General features: G+C 41.4%; 1 protein-coding gene and 2 pseudogenes across 1 annotated transcript in view; 2 read left to right on the top strand and 1 right to left on the bottom strand.

Annotated features, from left to right (window-relative positions):
• The window catches only part of Vps45 (vacuolar protein sorting 45 homolog), a 73292-nt gene that overhangs the window by 31868 nt on the left and 21863 nt on the right, over positions 1-19561 (bottom strand). Inside the window, exons 11-13 of the mRNA XM_045138701.1 lie at positions 7892-8050; positions 6962-7069; positions 3556-3677 (exon numbers count right to left, since the gene is read on the bottom strand). Of these exons, the coding sequence (XP_044994636.1) occupies positions 3556-3677; positions 6962-7069; positions 7892-8050 (389 nt within the window). The remainder of the gene's footprint in view (positions 1-3555; positions 3678-6961; positions 7070-7891; positions 8051-19561) is intronic.
• On the top strand, positions 9704-9868 carry LOC105944037 (annotated as a pseudogene).
• On the top strand, positions 17502-17947 carry LOC101602801 (annotated as a pseudogene).

The raw sequence follows: 19561 nt of genomic DNA, 5'->3' as shown, positions 1-19561 counted from the left end.
CTTACGTTTGTTTACATGTTTATTGTAAAAGGTATCTTGAGAGCAAGTTCCCTGTCTCTCCACTTCTGTCTACTTAACAACTGGAATCATCTAATAAAACTGGACTTGCTGACTATATGCATGCTTAGGTCATCATGACAAATGCCAACAAATGCCAAAAACTGATCCATGTGCACTTTTGGGGAACAGCATCACTTTGAGCTGTTTAGGAAGAAATCATGTAACAGAAAGGTTGCTGATTACATCATCGTATATAGAATCTTCTGCTCTATACTTTTCCTTTAGGAGTAAGTAGCTAATTTTTTGTTTGTATATGAAATGTATAGCATATTGTTTTAATCTTATTAAATTAACTAAAAGCCTCAGGAACAGAGTTACCTTACATTTTTGGATTTTGTTGCAAAGGTCCCTAAACATTGTATTTGAATGAATGTGCTCTTAGAATTTGACATTAGATGTTCATCCTTTCAACCTTTGATTTTTTTTTTTAACTTATTTATTTGAGAGAGAGAGAATGGGCATGCCAGAGCTTCTAGCCACTGCAAACAAACTCCAGAAGCATGTGCCACCATGTGCATCTGACTTACGTGGGTACTGGGGAATCAAATCTGGATCCATAGGCTTCATACTATATTTTTACCTGTCAACCTTTGATTTTTTTTTTTTTTTTGAGGTAGGGTCTCACTCTAGCGCAGGCTGACCTGGAATTCACTATGTAGTCTCAGGTTGGCCTCAAACTCATGGAGATCCTCCTACCTCTGCCTCCCAAGTGCTGGGATTAAAGGAGTACATCACCATGCCCAGCTAACCTTTGATTTTTTAAAAGCATTTTTTTTTTTTTTTTTGAGGTAGGGTCTCATTAGGACCTGAAATTCACTATGTAGTCTCAGGCTGGCCTCAGACTCACAGCAATCCTTTTACTTCTGACTCTGAGTGGTAGAATTAAAGGCATGGGCCACCATGCCTGGCCTAAAAGCTGTTTTTTTTTCTTTTTTCTTTTTTTCCTGGTATATAGGAAATCATAATTTTTTTTAAAGGACTATTTAAAAAAATTATACACACACACACATACATATATTATCATGTACAGGTCATCTGTGAACTTCAAAACATTTTCCCTTTTCAGAAATTGATTTTATCTATGAAACACTATACTTTCAAGGCTCTTGGATTATTACTGAATGAAATAATAGAATTAAACCAACAGCAATTTTTTTTTTCACCCAATAAACTACCCAGTAGAATTCAGCTACATGTGGTCCAAATAAAAACTATAAAAATTTAATTTTTAACTAGGAAGAATTTGTATATATTTAACTTTCAGTTTGGCTTAAGTAAATTATTCTGGGAAAATTTTGTTTTTATTCAAATTAACTAACCACTGGAGTAAAATTACAACTAAAAGAACGTCATCCTTTTCTTCTGTGAAACAAATGGCCTTTATTAATCAGGTCTCTCAGTCTGTGTTTGGCCACTTTTGGCAAAGCTCAATCCATACTAAAAATAGTAGCGCCCTACTCGGGTGGCAGTCAGGCAGCAAGCTGGCTTTTCGGTGCTAATGTTTGGGATTCCAGGAGCAGACGCCACAGAGCTCGACCTTCCTTATTGTCATAAGTAAATGGCCTGTTTCTAAAATACAGAATATAGGGACTTGGGGTCCTCAAAAACACCTTTGCTTTGTTCAAAAGCATGTAAAGGATTTGGTTTTAGCAGAGGAATTCATATTTAGTGCCGACATATACAAAACCAAATGAATCTTAGACCCAGACAATACTGACACCACTTCAGTGCTTGTTCCTAACATTACTCTAAATCTCTAAATCAGCCAGGCATGGTGGCGCACGCCTTTAATCCCAGCACTCGGGAAGCAGAGGTAGGAGGATTGCCGCGAGTTCGAGGCCACCCTGAGACTACAGAGTGAATTCCAGGTCAGCCTTGGCTAGAGTGAGACCCTACCTCGAAAAATAAATAAGTAGATCTAAATCTCTAAATCTTTTATTTTTGTTGATTCCATCTTTTTTAAAAAAAAATATATCATCATTATATAACAAAGTACCAGAAACTTAGTAGATTCATAAAACCAAAATTGTATATGATAGAGATAAAAACATTTTGAGTTCAAAGAAAATTTCAGATCTTTTGAAATGACAAAAAGTTATTTTCAATCTATGTTTTATTATATGATTAGCCTCAGTCTTGAAAACTGATAAAAGCAAACTCTAATATATGTCATCATCAGATACAGAAAAAAAAATCCTCTTGGCTCTTTGTAATGAGTATTTTGAACAGCGATTAGCATGCTCTGGACTTAGAAATGTTTCAGTAGATTATGTATGAATTTAAACAAAACTTGAGGGGGGTATAAGAGATGAAATCCAGGGCCTCATGCATGCTAGGCAAATGCTCTACCAGTGAGCGATTTACTTATTTAGTATTTATTTGAGTGTGGGAACATGCATGCCACAGCGCACATACGGAGGCCACTTTGAGGTATCTGTGCTCCTTGTTCTTTGAGAAAGGGTCTCTTGCTGCTGCAGTTGAATTTCCAGACTGCGAGCAAAGGTCGGACTAGCAGACCTGTGGGGCGAGGCTTCTCCCGACCGTGCCTCCCGCCGCCTTAGGCACATTTGCTGTACACAAGTGCTTGGCTTCGCAAGCAAGCCCCGTTAACCACTGAGACATCCCCACCCTCTTATCAGTTTTACATTTTTTTTTTTCGGGTTTTCTGAGGTAGGGTCTCACTGTAGCTCAAGCTGACCTGGAATTAATTGTAGTCTCAGGATGGCCTCGAACTCACTGCGATCTTCCTACCTCTGCCTCCTGAGTGCTGGGATTAAAGGTGAGTGTCACCACGCCCAGCTAGTTTTACATTTTTAAAAATATTTATTTGAGAGAGAGAGAATATGGGTGCACCAGGGCCTCTAGCCACTATAACTGAACTCCAGATGCGTGTGCCACCTTGTGCATCTGGCTTTATGTGGGTAATGGGGAATCAAACCTGGGTCCTTAGGATATGCAGGCAAGTGCCTTAACCTCTAAGCCATCTCTCCAGCCCTCACTGTTTTACATTTTGAGACAAGTCTCACTAAGATACCCAGGCAGGCCTTGAACCAACAGCTGGGCTTGTAGGTATGTAACATGTAACACCACACTCATGTGAACATTTGTTTTGATAAATAAAACTGAATTGTTTTTAATGTGTTAAAGATGCATCGTTTATAAACTGACAGTTTCTGTGGGTCTAAAGTCTATGCAGAGTTAGACCCGAGTCCTCTGCTCAGGTCTTACCAAGCAGAAGTCAAGCTGTCAGCCAAGGCTGTGATCTCATCTTGGCTTGGAGTCCTCTGCCAAGGTCACGGGTGGCTGGTAAAGCTCAGTTTTTCACCATGATGGAACCAAGGTCCTCGGCTCTTAGCAGCCTCCCACCTGTCCTTCGGCCCTCTCAGCAGTATGTAGTGTGTTTCTTCAGGACAGCTGTGCATCTTGTGAACTGAGAATTTCTCTGTCTTTTTCTGGGATTCGAGTTTTTAATCACTAATATCTTTGTTACCTTACCTGTCTCTGAGTGTGCTGGGACCTAAATAAGGATAGAGGTTTTCTTTAAGCTTTCCTTTGATGAGATGGTCCAGGGTCTCATGCAGGAAAGGCTGATGCTGTGTATATACATTTTCCACTCCCTAAAATAGGGAAAATTGTATTTATGTTATTTGGGGGAAAGCTAGCAATATAACATTTAGTAACACTCATATTAGGAAAAGACATACACACAATAGCTATAATACAATAAAATCAAATGGAAATTTTAGAATATTTAAAAATTACTTGGGGGGATGTTGCTGGAGAGACGGCTTAGAGGTTAAGGTGTTTGCCTGCGAAGCCACAGGACCCACATAAGACAGATGCACAAGGGGCACATGCGTCTGGAGTTCGTTTGCAGTGGCTAGAGGCCCTGATGTGCCCTTTCTGTCTGTCTGTCTCTTTTCTCTCTCTCTGCTTGCAAATAAGTAATTAAAAAACAATTATTTTGGGAGCTGGAGAGATGGCTCAGTGGTTAAGGTATTTGCCCAAAAAGTGTTAGGATTCAAGTTTGAGTCTCCAGTACCCACGTAAAGCCAGATGCAGTAAGGGACACAAGCATCTGGAGTTCATTTGCAGTGGTGGGAAGCCATAGCATGCCCACACTACTCTATGTGTGCCTCTTTCTCTCACTGTCTCAAATAAATAAATAAGTTATTTTGAGGTTGTGAAAATGGCTCAGCAGTTAAAGGCACTTGCTTATAAAGCCTGATAGCCCAATTCAATTCCCCAGTACCCAGGTAAAGCCTGCACAAAATGGTACATGCATTTGGAGTTCATTTGCAGTAGCAAGAGGCCCTGGCTCACCCATTCTCTCTCCTTGCAAATATTTTTTCTTTTGATATTTTGAGGTAGGATCTTGCTCTAGCTCAGCTGCCACCACACTCAGCTTATATATGTATTTTTAAAATATTTTATTTTTATTTATTTATTACAGTGAGAGAGAGACACACACATGTGTGTGCCTGGGCTTCTAGCCAATGCAAATGAACTCCAGATGCCATGTGCCACTATGAGCATCTGGCTTATGTGGAACCTAGAGAATTGAACCTGGGTCCTTAGGCTTCCAGGCATGTGCCTTAACTGCTAAGCCATCTCTCCAGCCCTATATTTTTTTTCTCAAAAATCTCAGCACTCGGGAGGCAGAGGTAGGAGGATTACTGTGAGTTTGAGGCTACCTGAGACTACATTGTGAATTCCAGGTCAGCCTGAGCTAGAGTGAAACCCTACCTTGGGAAAAAAAGAAAGAAAGAAAGAAAGAAAGAAAGAAAGAAAGGAAGGAAGGAAGGAAGGAAGGAAGGAAGGAAGGAAGGAAGGAAGGAAGGAAGGAAAGTAAGAGCCAGGTATGGTGGCATATGCCTTTAACCCAACACTTGGGAGGCAGAGGTAAGAGGATTGTCATGAGGGGCTGGAGAGATGGCTCAGGGCTTAAGGTGCTTGCCAACAAAACCAAAGGGCTCAGCTTCAATTCTCTAGTACCCACATAAAGCCAGATGTACAAGGTAGTATATGCAACTGGAGCTTGTTTGCAGAGGCTAGAGGCCTTGGTGTGCACTTTCTCTCTCTATCTCTCTATCTGCCTTGCTATCTCAAAAAATATATTCATATATATATATATATGTAAATTTTTTTTGAAATAGGGTTTCACTCTTGAACTCACAGTGCTAATCCTACCTCTGCCTTCCAAGTGCTGGGATTAAAGGCGTGTGCCACTATGCCCTGCCAGTGGTTTCTTTTTGAAGGAAATTAAAGACAAAACATTTGTTGATTTCTTTTTTTTTTTTTAATATTTTTATTGCTGGACATGGTGGCGCACATAGGTAGGTGGATCGCCGTGAGTTTGAGGCCACCCTGAGGCTACATAGTGAATTCCAGGACAGCCTGGGCTAGAGTGAGACCCTATCTCAAAAAAACATAACATAACAAAACAAAATAAAAAAGCTGGGCATGCTGGCACACACCTTTAATCCTAGCAGTTGGGAGGCAGAGTAGGAGGATCACTGAGAGTTCAAGATCACCCCGAGACTATGGAGTGAATTCCGGGTCAGCTTGGGCTAGAGTGAGACCCTGCCTCAAGAAACCAAAGAAAGAAAGAAAGAAAGAAAGAAACGTAAAGAAAAAGAAACCACTGGATCAGGGCTGGAGAGATGGCTAAGTGGTTAAAGGCACTTGCTTGCAAAGGCTGATGGCCGGTGTCAGATTCCTCAGTACCCATGTAAAGCCAAGGCACAAAGTAATACGGTGGCAAAATAGTCATGTATACCCATCCTCTCTTGCTCTCCTTGTAAATAAATAAGTAATAAATAAATGTAGCTCAGTTGGTTGAATGCCTGCCTAGAATGCAGGAAGCCCTGGGTTCAATGCCCAGAACCGCTAAACCCAGGCATGGTGGCACATGCCTATGTTCCCAGCACTTGGGAGGTGGAGGCAGGAGGATCAGAAGTTCAAGGATATCCTTGACTACACCATAAATTGGAGGAAAGCCTGTGGTACATGAGATCCAGAGAGAGAGACACTACTTAACACATGAAGAAAAAGTAAATGTGACTAACACAGCTGTTTCTATTTTCACTCTTGAGTACTTCCTGGAAATATGTTCAATTATTTCCTGCTCAGCAATTTGGTCCACTTTAATACTCTCCAGAGGGCTGGAGGGATGGCTTAGTAGTTAAGGTGCTTGCCTACAAAGCCTAAGGATCCAGGTTCAATTCTCCAGATCCCACGTAAGCCAGATGCACATGATGGTGTATACATCTGGAGTTTGTTTACAGTGGCCAGAGGCCCTGTCACGCCCATTCTCTCTCTCTTCCTCCCTCCTTCTCTCTCTAATAAGTAAATGAAAAATAAAATAATAAGTTTTTAATACTGTCCAGAACAGAAAGCACTAAAAGAAAAAGTTTGGAGAGATGGCTCAGTAGTTAAGGTGCTTGCCTGTAAAGCCTAAGGATCTGAGTTCAATTCCCCAGTACACATGAAAAGCCAGATAAGTGATGTATGCATCTGGGGTCCATTTACAATGGCTCGAGGCTTTGGTATGCTCATTCTTTCTGTCTCTCTTCAATGTCTGTTTGCAAATAAATAAAAAATAATACTTTAAAAGAAAAAGCTTTCAAAAGAATGTCTCCTACTAGGTTTAGTGGTACATGCCTTAATCCTAGCAGTTGGGAAGCAGACATAGAAGGATCACTGAGTTTGAAGCCACCTGACACCACATAGTGAATTCCAGGTCAGCGTGCTAAAGTGAAACCCTACTGGTTTGTCGAGGTAGGGTCTTGCACCACCACGCCCAGCCTGGATATACATTTAAGATCACTTTCATTTCACTCTCAGTCTCAGGGGTTTTGACTGCTTGTCCCTTAGGAAAAGCATAGAAGAGCCGTCTAACCTTCAATCCTTTGAGGAACTGTTTAGTAATAGCCACTGCATCTTTGGGGCTGAAGAGGTCACTTCCTCTAACCCGTTTACCACCATATTCAACAACAGCAGACACAAGCTATAAAAAGAAAAAGAGGAGTAATCTTTTACTGCAAAGGGATTAAGAAGTTCATTTCAAAATACAATTTTATTAAGCACATGAAAGATATGAGAAGACAGAATTATACATTGCTATAAATAAGCAGTATGATTTATTATTTGTTGGGGCAAAGAACATAACAGAGTTGGTTCTTGGTTTCTAGGTTTAATATGTAAATTTGGTGCTGGGCACAGTGATGCATGCCAGTAATCCTAGAACTTGGAAGACTCCCGTAGGAGGACTGTAAGTTTGAGCCATCCACTCCCCCACTACATAGTAAGATTCCTTTTAAAAAAAAATTATTTATTTATTTGAGAGAGGGATAGAGGGAGGGAGGGAGAGAGAAAGAGAGAGAGAGAGAGAATGGGCATGCCACAGCTTCCAGCCACTGCAAATGAACTCCAGATGCATGCACCACCTTGTGCATCTGGCTTACATGGGTCCTGGGGAACTGAACCAAGGTCCTTTGGCTTTGTAGGCAAGCGCCTTAACTGCTAAGCCATCTCTCCAGCCCCATAAGATTCTTTTTAAAAAAATGTTTTTACACAAACACACATACACACACAAATGTTGGTACCTTTCGGGATGGAGAGATGGCTTAGCAGTTAAGGCGCTTGTCTGTGAAGCCTAAGAACCCACGTTCAATTCCCCAGGACCCATGTAAGCCAGATGCACAAGGTAGTACCCAAGTCTGGAGCTCTTTTACAGTGGCTAGAGGCCCTCACATGCCCATTCTTATTCTCTCTCTTTCAAGTAAGTAAATGAATGAATTAGTTAAATCTTTTTTAAAAATGTCGGTACCTTTCGATACTTCTCAGAAACTCCTTTGTTCCGGAGGTCCATTATTAGCCCAGGCAGGCTGTTGCTGCTGTGTCGCTCATAATGCAGAGCATAAAGCATCACCAAGCGGGCAGCATCAAATTCTGTCACTTTCGGGTTCTGTAGGAGCCTCTTCACATTCTGAAGAGAAACAGAACTGATATTTATCCTCCCTTCACTTGATTGATCTCTTGTGTAATGCTTGCGATCTGACAACTATTGAGTGGTAGAGACACAAGGGAATTCATGACTGAGATAACTACCACAAGAATGTGTATGTCATGGTGTCTGAACTATGGAACATTACTCTTTATTTAAGGTCAGAATTAAATAAGGACAGTATTACCATTGTAATTGCTTTAGGAAAAAAGTGAATTTAATGAGTTTCTCTTTTCTTTTTTTTAAATATATTTTTATTTATTTATTTTTTAATTTTTTAAAATTTTTATTAGCATTTTCCATGATTATAAAAAAAAAATCCCATGGTAATTCCCTTCCTCCCCACCCCCATACCTTCCCCTTTGAAATTCCATTCTCCATCATATTACCTCCCCATCACAATCATTGTACTTAACATATATACAATATCAACCTATTATTTATTTATTTATTATATGAGAGAGAGAGAGAGAATGGGCATGCCAAGACCTCTAGCCACTGCAAATGAACCCCAGACACATGTGCCACCTTATGCATCTGGCTTACATGGGTACTGGGGAACTGACTCTGGGTCCTTAGGCTTCACAGGCAAGGGCCCTAACCACTTAGCAATCTCTCAAGCAACTCTTTTCTTTTTTAATAGTTCAAATTACTTCCTTGCTGATATAAAAAGCATCTCCTATTTCTACCTTAACCAATACAACACACAGCAAGAACAACAACTAACTTGCAAAATGCTGCTTTCTTGTAGTACTAGAGACTGATCACTTAATTATGTCTGAATGGAGACAAGATGGCAGAATTTTACAAAGGACTGAACTTAATCTCCAGGAAACACCAGAAGTAATAGGCCTCTATACGGCTGACAGAGGCATGAGTATGTACTAGAATGGAATCTCTAAAACTGAGAACTTGAGCTGGAAATATGGCTTAGTGGTTAAGACACTTGCCTGCAAAGCCAAAGGACCCAGGTTTGACTCCCCAGGACCCATGTAAGCCAGATGCACAAGGAGGTGCATGCATCTAAAGCTTTTTGTTTGCAGTGGCTGGAGGCCCTGGCATGCCAGTTCTCTCCCTCTCTCTCTTTACCTGTCTATTTCTGTATCTCTCTCTCAAAAAAATAAATAATAAAATTGAGAATTTATGATCTTAAGATGCAGGAACAGATGGCAATGAGAATCAGAATAAATCATGTTTACCTTCTGTAATTCTCTAACAAGGGTGTTCCTGCAGTATTTAGCAGAACAAATAATTGAACCCAAAATACTTTTTGAGCCACCAGAAGGTGCTATGCTAGGCACTGCTGGGGAAGCACAGATGACTTAAGACCAGATTTTGGCTTCAGTGAGTTAACAGACAATAGGGTAAAGAAGGATGAAACTGATTTAATCCAGGCTGGAGAGATGGCTTAGTGATTAAGGCACTTGCCTGCAAAGCCAAAGGACCCAGGTTTGATTCCCTAGGACACATATAAGCCAGATGTACAAGGGGGCACATGCGTCTGGATTTCATTTGCAATGGCTAGAGGCCCTGGTGCACCCCACCCATTCTCTTTCTCTCACTCAAATAAGTAAATAAAAGGAAATATTAGCTCTTCTGATTTCCTCTATCATCGTGGTTCATTGCATTTGCCTGATGTCTTTCTTATCGTCTCACAAGACTTTCAGTATTAAGCAACTCCTTGCCAAGAAACACAAGCAAAACCATCCCATTCTTCAATGGATTTGAGTGAAAACTGCTAACAAAATCAGGTACAACTCCAAGAGAAGACACTGCAAGAGAACTAAGCTGGGTCTGTAAAGATTTGCACCCTCGTACAGCTATTCCTGCCAAATCATGGTCAGCAACAGAGTCTACCAAATGGAGCCAATAATGTCCACACTGCAGAGGTTTCTGCATGCTAAACTGGAATCTGATTTCACTTTCTACCTGATCTATATGGATGTGTTGGTCCAAAAATAAATATGCAAAAAAAAGAAACTAAGGTAATCCATTGTGCTGCAAAATGTGTTTCTTCATGATCCCCCAGCTCTTGAGGTTGACCAATAAGGAAATGGCATCAGCTTAACACAGAAGGCATACTGCTTCGTGTATCAACTGTCCATCAATGAAAACCCTGCAGAAGCATTTTCTGCAGAAAGCATATGTTTCGGTAGCTTTAGGAGCTGCTGAGCTGTGTTAATTACCCTGGGAAAGGGGCAAGTGTGACTATGAAAAGGACACAAGGGTGTTTCATTGAAATAAAATCAAAACAAAATAACCAAAAATGATTGATGAAGATGACCTTATGTGGCATTTTAAATTTTAGTGTAATTAGTCTCTGTAAGAAAATAACTTTTTCTTTTCTTTTTCTTTTTGGTATTTGGTCTTTCGAGGTAGGGTCTCCCTCTAGCCCAGGCTGACCTGGAATTCACTATGTAGTCTCAGGGTGCCCTCAAACTCACTGCAATCCTGTGTCTGCCTCCTGAATGGTGGGATGAAAGGCATGCACCATCATGCCTGGCTTCTTTTTTTTTAATTTTGAAAATATTTTACTTTTATTTATTTGACAGAGAAAGAGGGAGAGAGAAAGAATGGGTGTGCCAGGGCCTCCAGCTACTACAAATGAACTCTAGACACGTTTGCCCATTTGTGCTTCTGATTAATGTGGATCCTGAGGAATTGAACCTGGATCCTTTGGCTTTGCAGGAAAATGCTTTAACTGCTAAGCCATTCCTCCAGCCTTTTTTTTTTTTTGTGGCAATCCTTTTGACTCTATCTTTAAGTGCTAGGATTCCAGCTGTGAGCCACCACAACTGGCTACAAATGTTATAAATTTTTTTATTAGGGCTGATTAAAAAGTTACCTAGGGGCTAGAGAGATGGTAAAGTGGTTAAGGCACTTGCCTGCAAAGCCAAAGAACCAATATAAGCCAGATGCACAAGGTGGCACATGCATCTGGAGTTTGTTTGCAGTGGCTGGATGCCCTGGTGCTCCCATTCTATCTCTCTTTCTATCTGTCTATCTGCCTTTCTCTCTCTCCTCCTCTCTCTCTCAAATAAATAAATAAAAATAAAATATTTTCTTTAAAAAGTTACCTAGAAGCTGGGTGTGGTGGCACATGCCTTTAATCTTAGCACTTGGGACATAGAGGTAGGATTGCTGTGAGTTCGAGGCCAGCCTGAGACTGGTGAGTGAATTCCAGGCCAGTCTGGGCTAGAGAGCAAGACCCTATCTTGGAAAACCAAAAAAAAAAAAAAAAAAAAAAAAAAAGAAGGAAAGAAAGAAAAGAAAAGAAAAAAGTTACCTAGGTTTCTTTTTGTTTTGTCAGACAATGTTAAGTGGTACGCTTATGGCCCTATTTCCCACCTTTATGTACTTTAGTACATGTTTTTTATGGATTTTTGTGAGAATTTTTTACAATACATTTTTTCTTTATTTTATTTTTATTTGGGGGGGGGATGGGTGTGTCAGGGCCTTCAATTGCTGCAAATGAACTCCAGAGGTATTGCCACTTTGTGCATCTGGCTTGTGTGGGTCCTGGGGAATTGAACCAAGGTCCTTTGGCTTCACAGGCAAACACCTTAACTGCTAAGCCATCTCTCCAGCCCAAGACAATTTTTCTCTTCCAGAGCAAATGAAGCATATCAACAACCACCACCACAACAAAATCCCCCAAAATAAAAACAGAAAAATTAGAGTGAGAGGGGAGGAGTGCAGAGGAGAGGTAAGATGAAGAGAAAGTATGTGCGACTGCTGAGTCAGGAACAACTTCAAAAAACAAGAGGCAGCTCCAGCAAAGTGGGGTTAGCGCGAGAGGCTGGAAGCAGTGGCGCTGTTACCGGGAGTATGAAAGCCAGGGGAAGAAATGTGGAAGAGTGGAAAGAGCCCCCGAGGGCCCTGGATCCTGGGGCACAACAACAATCGCCTGCAGAGAACATTACAACTTATTTAGTTAAGAGGAGGGGGGAGGGAGAGAGAAAGGGAAGGAGAGAGGGAGGGAGAAAGATGCACATGGTGGGGAGGGAGAGAATGGACACTCCAGGGCCTCTAGCCACTGCAGATGAACTCCAGACGCATGCACTACCTTGTGCGTCTGGCTATGTGGGTTATGGGGAACTGAACCTGGGTCTTAAGCTTTGTAGGCAAGTACCTTAACCACTCAGTCTTCGCTCCAGCCCCAAAGGAGGCAATTTTTAAATTTTTATGATTTAAAAGATGCTATAAGGGCTGGAGAGATGGCTTAGTGGTTAAGTGCTTGCCTGTGAAGCCGAAGGACCCCAGATTGAGGCTCGATTCCCCAGGACCCACGTGGGCCAGATGCACAAGGGGGCGCACGCGTCTAGAGTTCGTTTGCAGTGGCTGGAGGCCCTGATGTGCCCATTCTCTTTCTCTCTCTCTCACTCTCAAATAAATAAATAAAATAAAAATGAAGAACAACAACAAAAAAGATGCTATAAGAAGCAAATGACTTTCTGACCTTCTATCCTGAAGAAAACATGAGCCCCAGGAGCACATTCCCTTCACGCCTCCCAGCAGCCATGCGTCCTGCCTAAGAATGACAGCTCTGCACACCAGGGACAGGGGCCAGGACCGCGTGCGGAACCTCATGCCAGGTCTGAGAAGTAGCCCGCTGTTTTTCTGGGTTTATGTTCTATCTTTATCAACCAGGGATCAGAAAGGAAGAAAATTTTCATTTAGAAATCAATTCATAGGAATTTTTTTCTTTTTTTTCCTTTTGTGGTAACTTTTCCAGAGTAGCCATGGGATACAGCCTACTTGGGATATCTATTCGAATGTTCTAGTATTTTCTGTCATAATGTAAAGACAGTTCAGGGTACAATTTATCAAAGAACTATACACAATCTCATATGTTTCAACTTACTTGGCATAATTTAAACACTGTGAAATTCTATCTGTGGTATCTACTGTCATTTCTCTTTTGCACAATGTGCACTTTTTCGTAGGCACAATGTTTGATTTCCTGCCCTTGCAGTCATCTGCCTTTCACCTTTAAAGCCACTCAATTTCTGGCTGACTTGTCATTTTACTTTTAAGCAAATCTGAGATGCCCAAGTCACTGTATGGAAAGTAGCATGGGAACACCCAAAGCTGTCGCAGCCATCAGTCTGCACCCTCCCCTCACTCCTTTCATGTGGGTCTTACTCTGCTGCTTCCCATGCAAGAATCTATTCCCATTTTTCTCAAGATTTGGTACTGGTATTTACACTTTTCTGGCTTGACTTAGCTCTCTATGGTAGATCTGGCCCAGATCCTACCTAGAATCACAATGAGTAGACATTTTGTCTACTTTGGAGCTCTTAGGACCCAATGCAAGACTCAGCTCCAAGTTCTAGCTAGATTATACTCATGAACAGGAACATGTAGGTACAAGCGGAATTCCTGCTTCTCTTTCAGCTCTGTCAGTCCTTGGAAAAGCAGGTCTTTTTGGTTTGTCTCACTCTCCTGTTACTCTTTTCTTTTAAATTTACTATTTATTTATTGGACAGAGAAAGAGGGAGAGAGAGAATGGGTGTGCCACTGCAAACAAACTCCAGATGTGGGCCCCCTTGTGCATCTAGCTATCATGGGTCCTGGGGAATCGAACCTCGGTCCTTTGGCTTTGCAGGCAAACACCTTACCCGCTAAGCCATCCCTCCAGCCCTCTCATGTTACTCTTTGACTCCATTTTTGAACTGCTTTCCTCAGGGCTTCTTAATTATCAATATGACTGTTGGGAAATGGACACTACATTAAGATTACAGGGTCCTGGCCAGGTGTGGTAGTGCACGCCTTTGATCCTGGCATTTGGGAGGCAGAAGTAGGAGGATTGCTGTGAGTTTGAGGCCAGCCTGAGACTACATAATGAATTCCAGGTCAGCCTGGGCTAGAGCAAGATCTTTCCTTGAAAAATGAAAAAAAAAAAAAAAAAAAAGCCAGGCGTGGTGATGCACACCTTTAATCCCAGCACTTGGGAGGCAGAGGTAGGAGGATTATCATGAGTTTGAGGCCAGCTTGAGACTACATAGTGAATTCCAGGTCAGCCTGAGCCAGAGTGAAACCCTACCTTGAAAAACCAAAAAAAAAAAAAAAAAAAAGTTAAAATAAAATAAAATAAGAGAAGAAGAGTTAGACAGGCTGTTAACTGCATGGCAAATGTCTGCTACATGGTAGTGTTTATTTGTTAGGAATATAAATGAATTTTTGGTTATTCTTTATTAAAATTTCCATTAGCCTTGCTACTACCAAGAGAAAAAAGTACAGCAACAACACAGTAATAGTACTAGTAATTAACACTAATAGTAACCAACAATAATAAATGAATAGAGAACAAAACAGAAAACTATTGTCTATTTAACAATCTAGGATTAAAAAAACTTTGGGCCAGGCATAGTGATGCATGCTTTTAATCCCAGCATTTAGGAGACTATGGTAGAAGGATCACAGAGTTTAAGGCAAACCCAGGGCTACAGAGAGAGTTCCAGGTCAGCCTGAGCTAGAGTAGAACCTTCCTTAGGAAAAAAAGAAACACACACACACACACACACACACACACACACACACACACCTTTATACTAAACTCTGATTTTGTATAGGCCTAATCAAGAAATAGGGAAAGACCACCAGGCATGACAGCACACTTAGGAAGCAGAGGTAGGAGAACTGCTGTGAGTTCAAGACCACCCTGAGACTACATAGTGGATTCCAGGTTAGCCTGAGCTAAGGTGAGACCCTTCCTCAAAAAAACAACAAAACAAACAAAAAGATTACAAAACTAGGAGTAGCACAGCAACCATTTTTTGTGCCATATAAACATCTGAGATTATTGTACAAACTGCAGATGATCTCAATAATTGAAGTCAACTTCCACGTTTTTTGCTTTAGTTCAACCCACAGAATCTCTCCCTTGCTATTTACTTACTATCATATGAATGTAGTAAACCACCAAGGAATAAGAAAATGAGCTGTAGATTAAATGCAAGGAGTGTTCAACATGCTGATAAGATGAAAATGACTGATTTAACTGCCTCTCAGAGAACAGTGCTAAGGGACTATAAACAGTGTTTCTAGGAAAAATAGGTAGGATCTAATTTAATTTCATTGATGGTAACATATCTAAACCAATCTTCTTTTTTTTTTTGGTGGGGGGGAGACAGTATATTATGCAGCCCAAGCTGGTCTTAAATTTACTTTGTAGCTAAGAATGACCTCGACTCCTGATCTTCCGGCTTGTGTTATAGCACTGACCACCATTCCTGGCTTTCAATATTCTTTTTAAGCTATTTTTTTTAAATATTTATCTGTGAGACAGAGAAGAGGCAGGGAGAGAGAATGGGCATGCCAGGGCCTTCAAATGCTGCAAATGAATTCCAGACGCATGTGCCACTTTGTGCATCTGGCTTTATGTGGGTCCTGGAGAACTGAACCTGGGTCCTTAGGAATCAGCAGGCAAGCTCCTTTACCACGAAGCCATCTCTCTAGACCTCAATATATACATACATATTTTTGGTTTTTCAAGGTAGGGTTTCCTTCTAGCCCAGGCAGACCTGGAATTCATGTTGGAGTCTCAGGGTGGGGCCTCAAACTCATGGTGATCCTCCTACCTCTGCCTCCCGAGTGCTGGGATTAAAGGAGTGTACCACTACACCCAGCATAATATTCTTAAAAAAAATATATTTTATATATTTATTTATTTGAGAGAGGGAGAGAGGCAGAGAGAGAGAGACAGAGAGAGAGAGAAGGGGCATGCCAGGGCTCCTTGCCACTGCAAATGAACTCGAGATGCATGTGACTCCTTGTGTATCTGGTTTACATGGGTGCTGGGGAATCAAACGGAGGTCCTTTGGCTTTGTAGGCAAGCACCTTAGCTGCTAAGCCATCTCTCCAGCCCTCAATTTTCTTTTTTAACAAAATGTTTTTTACCAGAGAAAGAAAGGCACAGAGAGAGTGTGTATGTATGTGTACAGGAATGCCAGACCCTCCTGTTACTGCAAACGAACTCCAGACACATGTGCCACTTTGTGCACCTGGCTTTCCATGGGTACCGGGGCATTGAACTTGAGCTGTTAGGCTTTGCAAGAAAGTGCCTTTAACCACTGATTGTCTAGTCCATAATATTCTCTTTTTTTCTTTTTTTGGTTTTATGAGGTAGGGTCTCACTCTGAACCAGGCTGCCCTGGAGTTCTCAGGGTGGCCTTGACTCACAGACACCCTTCTACCTCTGCCTCCCAAGTACTGGGACTATGGGAGCCACTATGCCCGGCTCACAATATTCTTTTACTTTTTTTTTTTTTTTTTTGGTAGGGTCTCACTGTAGCTCAGGCTGACCTGGAATTCACTATGGAGTCTCAGGGTGGCCTCGAACTCATAGCAATCCTCCCGCCTCTGCCTCCCAAGTGCTGGGATTAAAGGCGTGAGCCACCATGCCCGGCAATATTCTTTTTCTTAATGACTAGTCAACATAAAATTTTGCTTTACAGGTCTATTGTTGGTCAATATGGTTTCTGAAATGCTGGCTAAATGGTGGTTTAGAAAAAAAAAAAAAAAAGATACTTTTTTTGTTTGTTGAGACAAGTTCTTGCTTGCTATTTAGCCTCAGGCTGGCCTGGCACTTGTGATCCTTCTGCCTCAATCTTCCTTGAGTAGGGATTGTAAGTGTGTATCACCATGCCTGGCTATTTTTTTGTTTTCGTTAAGTGATCAAAGTTAAGTAGTGCAATGTGTCTCAAGTAGTCCTCTTATGAGTTTAATGAGAATAAAATTTATTAGTAAAAGATCCAAGGTCATATGAGGATTAAAAAAAAAAACAAACATGATCTAGAAGCCATTAAAAAAAAAACAACAACTTTGGGCTGGAGAGCTGGCTTAACAGTTAAGGCAAAGGACCTTGGTTTACCTGCAAAGCCAAAGGACCCAGGTCAATTCCCTAGGACACACATAAATCAGATGCACAAGGTGGTACATATATCTGGAGTTTGTTTGCAATGGTTGGAGGCCCTGGCATGCCTATTCTCTCTCTCTCTCTCTCTCTCTCTCTCAAATACATATACATATACATATACATATACATATACATATACATATACATATACATATACATATACATATACATATACATATACATATACATATATATATATATTTTAAAGAGCCTGGCCTAGCATGGTAGTGCACACCTTTAATCCCAGCACCCAGGATACAGAGGTAGGAGGATCACTATGAGTTCAAAGCCACCCTGAGACTACATAGTGAATTCTAGGTCAGCCTGGGCTAGAGTAGGAGCCTATCTCAAAAAAACAAACAAAAACCAACAATAACAACAGAAAAGAGCCTGCCTCGCTCTAGCTGTCTTGTGTCACCACATATGAATGCCTATTCTCAGCTGGTCAGAGACCCCTGAGCTTCAACTCTAGTATCCTTCGAGGATCCATTTCTACTCCGACAAGATGAAAAGACTATTATGAACCAGGAAAAACTGGCCAAACTGCAGGCACCAGTGTGCATTGGTGGGAAAGGAACTGCTTGTAGAAAGAAGGTGGTTCACAGGGCAAGTACAGCAGAGAGTAAAAAAGCTTCAGTTCTCCTTAATGAAGTTCGGGGTAAACAGTATCTCTGGCACTGAGAAGGTGAGTATGTCTGCAAACCAAGGAACAGTGAGCCACTTTAACAAGTCCAGGCATCTCTGGCAGCAAACACTTTCACCATGACAGGCCATGCTGACAAAGCAGCTGAATGCGGAAACCAGCTTGGTGCAGAGACTGACTAGTTTAAGGAGACGAGCTGCACCTCAGCCCAAATAACCTGCACATGGAAAAGCGCCACTTGCTGCCAGAGAGGAGGGTGAAGACCAGGTTCCAGATCTTGAGAATTTTGATGCGGCTTAAGAATGAGGCAAACTGAACTGAATCAACTTCTGAAGAAGAAAGCTTGAAGAAGGCATTGTGAGCTGCTATTTTGTTATGACTGCTTTTTAGGATGCTTTTGTTCATGGATCTGATAAAATCTACACCTCTAATATTTTCATTTGTTTGATTTGTTTTCTCGAGGTTTCACTTTAACCCAGACTGACCTGGAATTCATTATGTAGTCTCAGGGTGGCCTTGAACTCATAGCAATCCTCCTACCTCTGCCTCCTGAGTGCTGGGATTAAAGGTGTGCACCACCACGCTACCTCTAATATTTTTAAGCCAACACCTCTTGGACACAGCAGCTCTTTTTTAGTTTTTGCTTATAAACAATTCATTCTTTGCAGCTAATTAAGCTGAAAAAGCCTGAGAATAAAGTTTGAAACACAAATTTAAAAAAAAAAAAAAGAGAGAAAGAGAGAAAGAAAATTGGGGCTGTGGAGATGACTCAGTGGTTAGAGACACTTGATTGCAAAATCTGCTGCCTCGGGCTGAATTACCTGGCACCTACATGAAACCAGACACAAAAAAATGGTCCATGTATCTGGTGTTTGTTTGCAGCAGCAAAAGACTCTGGTGTGCACACACATACACACACACATAAATAAATTTTAAAAATGAAAATAGAGCTGTAGAGATAGCTTAGCAGTTAAGGCTCTTGCCTGAGAAGCCTAAGGACCCAGGTTCAATTCCCCAGTACCATATAAAGCCAGATGCACAAGGTGGGGCATGCGCCTGCAGTCAGTTTGCAATGTCACGTGTACTAGCTACTTCACCCTCACCGTGATCTTTAACGTAAGTGCTATTACTTTCCCTCCCTCTCTCTCTCTCTCTTTCTCTTAAAATAAAAATCCTGGGATTTAGAATGACTGACAATCATTTTCATACCCAAGTAATCCAAGGCTCAAGCTCCCAGACACTATTTATGTTGCTTCATTCTTCTAAGAAGTATTTCCTGAGACTTCACTACTTGTCTACAGCATGACCTGAGACAGGAAAGAAGGGTGTCAAATACAAGTGTTCTTCCTTCCAGACAAAGCCGTGCTGTGACGGCGCGGGGGGGAGGGGACTACCCACTTTCTGCACAGGCTTCTTTTCATGACCTGACAAGCTTCAGCAGGAACCAGTCAGGGTCTCTGAGATTATGAACTTTGGGTCTAGTGAAAGTCTTTCTAAATAAAAACTCATGTTAGCCTGTAGGCTAGCAGATTAGAAGTAATAGCAAGTTATAAATTAATGTTTTTGTTATTGTTGCTTTAAGTTTTTTCGAGGTAGGGTCTCACTCTAGCCCAGGCTGACCTGGAACTCACTCTGTAGTCCCAGGCTGGTCTTGAACTCACAACAATCCTCCTAACCTTTGCCTCCTGAGTGCTAGGATTAAAGACATGTGCCACCACACCCAATTATAGATTAATTTTTTATTTTATTTTATCGTATTTTGGTTTTCCGAGTTAGAATCCCGCTCTAGCTCTGGCTGACCTGGAATTCAATATGTAGTTTCAAAGTGGCCTCAAACTCAAGGCAATCCTCCTATCTCTGCTTCCTGAATGCTGGGATAAAGGTGTGCACCACCGTGCCCGGCTATAAATCAATTTTTTAAATGCACCAT

This window comes from Jaculus jaculus, chromosome 19 (assembly GCF_020740685.1).
Source record: "Jaculus jaculus isolate mJacJac1 chromosome 19, mJacJac1.mat.Y.cur, whole genome shotgun sequence".
Taxonomy (NCBI): Eukaryota; Metazoa; Chordata; class Mammalia; order Rodentia; family Dipodidae; genus Jaculus; species Jaculus jaculus.
The sequence above is the reverse complement of the archived record's forward strand: the minus strand, read 5'-3'. Positions and strand labels throughout refer to the sequence as shown.